This window comes from Gossypium arboreum, chromosome 5, assembly GCF_025698485.1.
Source record: "Gossypium arboreum isolate Shixiya-1 chromosome 5, ASM2569848v2, whole genome shotgun sequence".
In the NCBI taxonomy this organism is placed as follows: Eukaryota; Viridiplantae; Streptophyta; class Magnoliopsida; order Malvales; family Malvaceae; genus Gossypium; species Gossypium arboreum.
The window spans coordinates 79,085,650-79,092,821 of record NC_069074.1 but is presented as its reverse complement, the minus strand read 5'-3'; the positions used below and the strand labels follow the sequence as shown (position 1 = coordinate 79,092,821).

Sequence of the window (7,172 nt, the reverse complement as noted above, 5' to 3'; positions counted from 1 at the left end):
AGGCGTGTGGTCAGCCGTGTAACCCAAGTCAGTAACCCCCTTAGATTTCACACGGCCTGGCACACGGGCGTGTCCTCGATCGTGTGGTAAAGTCAGTATGTATGCCCTATTTTCACACGGCCTATGACACGGGCGTGTCTAGTAGCCATGTGAGGCACACGGCCTATTCACATGGGCGTGTTTCCCTTTAATGTTTGAAAATTTTCTAACTTTCTTTAAGTTTGTAAATGTTATCGGTTTAGTCTCGAACCTCTTATAAGCATGTTTTAAGGTCTCGTAGAGCCTTATAAGGGACATTGTGAATATTTTGAATGAATTTCAATTATGAATGCTTAAATGTATGTGAATGAGGTGTGTTATCCAGTAATGCCTCGTAACCTTATTCTAGCAACGAATACGGGTTAGGGGTGTTAAAATAAACACATCCCTACCCAACCTTCAAATAATAAAATTTATAGAAATTTCATTCTAAAATTACCATATTTTTATATTAGTCCCTAAACTCAAAACTAATAAAAATTCTTTTACAAAATAGTCATATTTAACAACCAAGCTCATAAATCAACCATTTAACTTCAAGATCATCTTAAAATCATTAATTTTAAGATTCAAAACCTTTAATATTTTTACGAAATAGTCTCTAGGTTAACTAGATTGAGCTACAACATTATCAAAAACATAAATTCACTAAAAACGGAATAAAAAATCATTTACATGCAATGAACCAAGCTTGACTGGTTCTCCTCAGTTCAAAATTGGTGTTTTTTTATTGGGAAAGTTAGAATTAAGAAGATGGTGACTTTGCTTTCTTTAGTTTATGTTTTTATTTACTTAATTATCAATTTACCCTTGTAATTAATTCAGAATTTCCACCAAAGACTTGCATGAACCGTCCACCAATGCTTCATTATGGTCTAAATACCATATAAGTCCTCCCACATTTACTAAATAAGTCATTTAACTAATAAAATTCAATAGTAATTAAGTTTTACATCTTTTACGATTTAGTCCTTTTTTCCTTAATTAACTATTCAGTCATTAAAATTACTGGACCAAGACTTAATATAATTCTATAATAGACTTGTAAATATTATAAAATAATATTTACTCACTTAATCATCGAAAATTGAGGTTCTGAAACTATCGATTTCGATACCACTGAAAAATGGGATGTTACAAAAAATGTGATGGTAGAAGAAATTTCAACACTCAACAAGAATGACATGTGAGAGCTTGTACCAAAACCAGTGGATGTTGATTTAGTTACATGTTAATGGGGTTACAAATTAAAGAAATGAGCTAATGGTACAATTGAAAGGTACAAAGCTCACATTGTTGCTCGTGGTTTCTCCCAATAATATGGTTGTGACAATGATGAGACTTTCAACCCAGTCACAAGAATGATAACTATTCGAACAATCATTTCTTTGGCTGCTAGTAGAGGATGGAAATTGTGGCAAATAGATGTAAAAAATACTTTTATCTATGGTGAGTTAGATCGTGAGATTTTCATAGAACAACCATAAGGATTTATCTCTAAGCAATACCTAAATCATGTGTGCTAGCTCAAGAAGACGTTGTACAGCCTCAAGCAAGCTCCTCGTGCTTGGTTTCGTAATATTGCTCAATATCTTGATTTTTGAGGCTTTAAATCTTCAAGTGTTGATCCAAGCTTATTTGTTAAGAAAACTCCCATTTTGTGCACTTTGATCCTACTTTATATGGATGATATGATTATTACGGGTGATGATAGTGTTGAAATTAATAGTCTTCAAGATGCTTTGTCAGTTCGATTTGAAAGGAAAATTTTAAGATGCTTTGTCAGTTCGATTTGAAATGAAAATTTTAAGTTAAGCTAATTGTTTTCTTGGTTTGGAAATTGAAATATGTGATAGTCATTTTGTCTCTCAAAAAGGATATGCAACAAGTTTATTGCAGTGATTTCGTATGGAGGAGTCAAGAGCAAAAACTAGTCCTATGGAACTTCATCTCAAGTTAGCTAAAAATGAAGGAAAGTTTTTGGAAGATGTTACACTTTTTCATCAATTTGTTGGTAGTTTATTCTATTTAAATATCATACAACATGATATTGCATTTCCCGTAAGAGTTATTTCACAATTCATGGATCAACCATGTGAGATTCATTTAATTGTAGCAAAGAGGATTCTTCATTATATAAAGGTCGCTCTAAGTTATGGATTAATGTATGAGCAATCTAAGTCATTTTCTTTAAGTGGCTTTATAGATGCATCCACAATAAGTTTCTGTTTTACAATAGGTTCAATTGTAATTTCATGGGTAGTAAAAAACAAGTCACTGTGGCTCTTTCAAGTTGTGAATTAGAATATGTAGCAACTACATGGCTACTCAAGAATGTTTGTGGCTCAAGAGACTTATTCAACAAATGGTGCTACTCTCAATCATCCAATTCAGATTTATTATGATAATGAGAGTGCAATAAAGTTTGTTGGAACTCCAGTGTTTCATGCTCATACGAAACACATTAAAACTCATCATTTTGTTTGATAAAAAGTGTTAACTCATGATATTGAGCTGCTAAAAATGCGAACATAAAAGCAAGTTGCTGACATATTTACTAAGGAACTTACCAAAGCCAAGTTTGGAAGTTTTCGTGAGGTTCTTGGTGTCATTAACAACAAGTTTGCACTAAGGGGCAGTGTCAGAATTTAGTGTAACTTTCTGCTAGTTATGAATTGGTCAAATTATTCATTTTTATTATGAGTCGATTAGCATATTTTAAAATTTATTTGTGCAAATAAAATAAGAGCACGTTAGCTTCTTGCAGTCAAAGAAGTTGAATTGTTTTAGGAAGTTTTAAATATGAATAGATGTCTTACACTGGGCTAAAAGTGTAGCACTTCAAATTATGTTTTTTTTTTTTTTATTTTGATTGAGTAATAATAATATTCAGCTTTATTTCTATTTAAAGTGTTTTTTGTAATTGTGTCAAAGCAAAGTAGGCGTGAATTTGAAAATAAAATCAATCACCAATGTCTTGACCTTAGGAGGATGAATTTTGAGCATTTTTACATTGTCAAACATTATAAATGAAGAATAAAAATAAAGAGAGAAATACCATAAAGAAAAAAATAAAATAAAATAATTTTAAAAAAATAAGGTTTATATGATGACCCAATCTATTATATGCAAAAAAATTTAACAGTATCAACTTGGAGAAAATGGTATAGTTTAGGGTCTAATTTATAAGTTAAGTTATTTTTTAATAAAAATAGACTTAACGATTTGATTAACGGATGTATCAACTTGAAAAAAAAAATTTATGTATCACTTGTAAAAATATATATACAAATATAAAAAAAATTGTTACAACCGATGAGTGTAATAAAATATTTCACTGGACATCCCAAAATTAAACAAGTTTTAAGTTACATATTATAACTTGAGGATAAAAATGGAAATTTAAGGTAATAAAAAAATTAAATTTAGATGATTATGATAGGTGGTGTCGTCAATAACAACAACGACACTAACGTTTACTGTTCCAAACGGGTCATTTACATACATGATTTTCAAAGTGAATTATTTGTATAAATAATTAAAACTTTTGGATCATTTTATAAAAAAATTGTAAAACTCTTATTCCTTTAAATTAAACTGCATGTTTTTAAATTTAATTAAATTCATAATAATTAAGCTAAAACCTTTCATAATAATACTTAATATATTTTTAAAAAGAAAATATTTAAATTTTGACTTTTACACTGTTATAATTAGCAAAGAATGCGTAAATTTTTCACTATTAAATACAAAATTTCTTAATTTCAGCATACATATTTACTTTTGATAATACATTTATGCCAATTATTATTTTCAAATGTGATTATCATTCATGGGCGTAACTAAGGTTGGTAGGAGCCTCAGCCCTTTAAAATGGAAGATTTTTGTTTAGATTTTTAAATTTTAAATTTTAAATTAATCCTTTAAAATTATAAAAATATAGGTTATTAAAATGGTGAAATTACATTTTACTATCGTAAAATTATAATTTAATTTCGGTTCTCCTAACAAAATTTTCTAGCTTCGCCCCTATCAAAGTTGATACTAGTTCATGGTTTTATCTTATATTTTTCCTATATAAAATTTCATTAGTATTTTTATATGAAATATAACAGTTAAATTGTTAAAATATTAATCATATAAAATACACTACCTGTGTAAGTGAATTTCCTTTAAATTATATTAACTTCTTATTTTATAGTTTTTCTTATGAAAAATACTTATTTTCATAATTTTATTTAATTAATTTATTTCAATTATATTGACTTTGGATTTGTTTTCTGTTTTCATTATATTTTCTATCTTTTCTATTTTTATCTTTATTTCAACTCTATTAATTTTATATTTGTTTTCTAATTTCAGTATTTTTATTAAATATTAATATATTTATTTGAATATTTACATTGAATTTTTATATTGACATAAAAGTAATAATTACAATGAATTTCTAAAAGTAACCATTATTATTTTAGTATTTAAATTAAATTTTAGAATTATATTGAATATTTAAACAAAAAATTATAAACCTATATTTTTATATTTTAAAATTTTTAATTTTAATTTAAAAATTAATAATTACTGTTTTATAATTATATATTGTAAAAATTTAATTAATTTTATTTTAATTTTGATTATTATTGTAGAAATTTAATTATGGATTGTATAATACAAAATTTATTTAATGTTGTATTGTTTTTTTTAAATGTTGACAATATAAAATCCCATATACTTGGATTGATTATATAAAATCAAATTTTATTGTAAAGTTTTTATTGTCACATAATAAAAATACATTAATAATATTAATATCAAAATTCATTAAAATTGTAGACTAAGTCTTAGTCTGGTTGGCATTAGTATTGTGTTTAAGGCGTGAATTTGAGCATATTAAAACCTATTTATCCTCTTATTAAAAGTTGATAAGAGATTATATGTAATTTTAAACCAATTAAAATTTATAAATTGATTATCATTTTGAGATCAAAATGTAAGTTTATTATTATTAATTTAAAATTTTATAAATTATAAAAACACTTAATAAAAAAGTTTTCGCACCCTGTTCATGCCCGACTCCGTGACGGGAAATAGGAACAAAATTAATGAATGAATATACAAGGAAAGCAACTAAATTTGAATTAAAAAAAAAAAAAAACTATTGTAGCTGGAAATGTTGTTGAACTTTATTTCCGTCGATATTCCACAAAAAATCATCAACTGACGGTATTTCCTTAAGCAACTTTTCCAATTCTTTGAACGACAAGTTTTTCATCAGAACCAAACGGTTGACCTCTGCAGGTGACGTCCTTGGTTTCTTATTCATTCTCTTGTCGTAAAACCGGGTTGTTGGCTTCGACGAATTGTCGATTGTGAGTGACTCTTTACCGGTCAGCTCTTGTACGATGGACTTAAAGCTCCTAACATCCGTCTCTACGTACTTAGTGTTGATGATCACCACCTTCATTGGCTGCCCACCATTAATTGCCATAACTGAGAGAAAAAAGATTTGTAATTTTCTTGAAATGGGTTTTCTTTTTTTCTTTTGGTTGATTTTGGTAGTGTATGTTGATGAACTTATATAGAAGTAGAAGATAACCCTACGAGGAAAGAAAAGCAGCCAAATAATGAAAACTTGTAATGTAGGGATTGGTTGAAATTTAGAGGTCTGTTTGAGGGTCTAATTTTATATATTTAGAAATAATCAATTTATTTATGTTTTAATTTAATTGATATCGATATTATTTTTAATGTAAATAAACATAGATTCAAATACATTAAAATACGTTTATCTTCCTATATATTTTACAAATTCATTATTTTTACTTTATTTAATAATGAGATATTATGCTATTATTTAGGATTGTATATAAAATTTATGTATTGAGTATTTTAATATTTATTAAATATGTTATTTAAAAGAGTTTGTGAAAGATGAGAACATTTGACCGTTGTTTAGGGTAAAAAATAATAATAAATAACCTTAATATATAAGAAACTGATTGATTGGATCAAAGGTGAAAAGTATATATAAATAAATAAGTCAAAGTCAAACTCACATGTGTGGCTCAATGAGGCTCCAGTATTTGGAGTAACGTGGCTATGATTATCACGTCACCTAAAATATAGGAAAAAACTTTGGTCAACACTTCATTAGATTTTTATTTTGTTAAAATTTTAAAAGATTTATTATTCATTCCACACTCTATTATTTGTAATTTTATTTTTATAAATTTGTTCTAAACTATTTTTATAAAAATATGTTTTTCTAATTTTTTATTTATTAATTATTGTATAAATTAAAATCATTTTAAATTTTTATAACTCTTGATTTTTCTTCATAATTTGTAGTGTTCAACAAAAGATGTCGATTTTTTTACAGAAATAACTTAAATGAAGGCAATGAGATCTCTATGGAAACATCACCATTTTTTACCGATCGGGTATAATATTTATCATGATGTTAATATTTTTTTTATCTTCATAACATTTAATATTTGTTAACGAAATTATTTAAATTTTAGGTGTTCGAGTCTCGTGAAGAGCTGATGCAATAGGTGCAAAACACGGCATTCTCTCTTGGTTATATCATCGTCACAAGAAGATCAAAAGCAAAGGAAAATGGTGTAGTGTCTTACGTCACACTTATTTGTGACTGTGGCGATGAATACAAATTTAAAGAATCAAGTAAAAAGTCTGGCACCAAAAAGACCAACTGTAAATTCTGATTGGTAGGTTCATATTTAAAATAATATGATGGGTGGATGTTGAGGGTGATATGTGATCAACATAACCACCCACCTACACAACATATGGAGGGGCATGCTTATGCAAGGCGGTTGAAAGAAAACGAAAAAAATTTGTTGGTTAATTTGACGAGTAAGAATGTTACACCACGTGACATATTATCGACACTGAAGGAGCAGGACGAGAATAATGTTTCTACACTAAAAACCATATACAATGCACAGAAAAAGCTTCGCTCATCCCAGAATGTCGGTAAAACTCCGATACAGGTTCTTATGTTGCTTTTGAATGATAAACAATTTTTTACTGAGTTTTCAGTAAATAATATTTCAAATGAACTGGAAAATCTATTCTTCATTCATCCATGATCATTGGATATATGGCGTGCATTT

At 27.6% G+C, this 7,172-nt stretch overlaps 1 protein-coding gene across 1 annotated transcript; it reads right to left on the bottom strand.

Annotated features, from left to right (window-relative positions):
• Positions 1 to 5,191: 5,191 nt before the first annotated feature.
• LOC108451656 (VQ motif-containing protein 10-like) lies at positions 5,192 to 5,524 on the bottom strand. Its single transcript, XM_017749320.1, has one exon. It carries the CDS (start codon positions 5,522 to 5,524, stop codon positions 5,192 to 5,194), a length of 333 nt encoding a protein of 110 aa, XP_017604809.1.
• Positions 5,525 to 7,172: the final 1,648 nt, after the last annotated feature.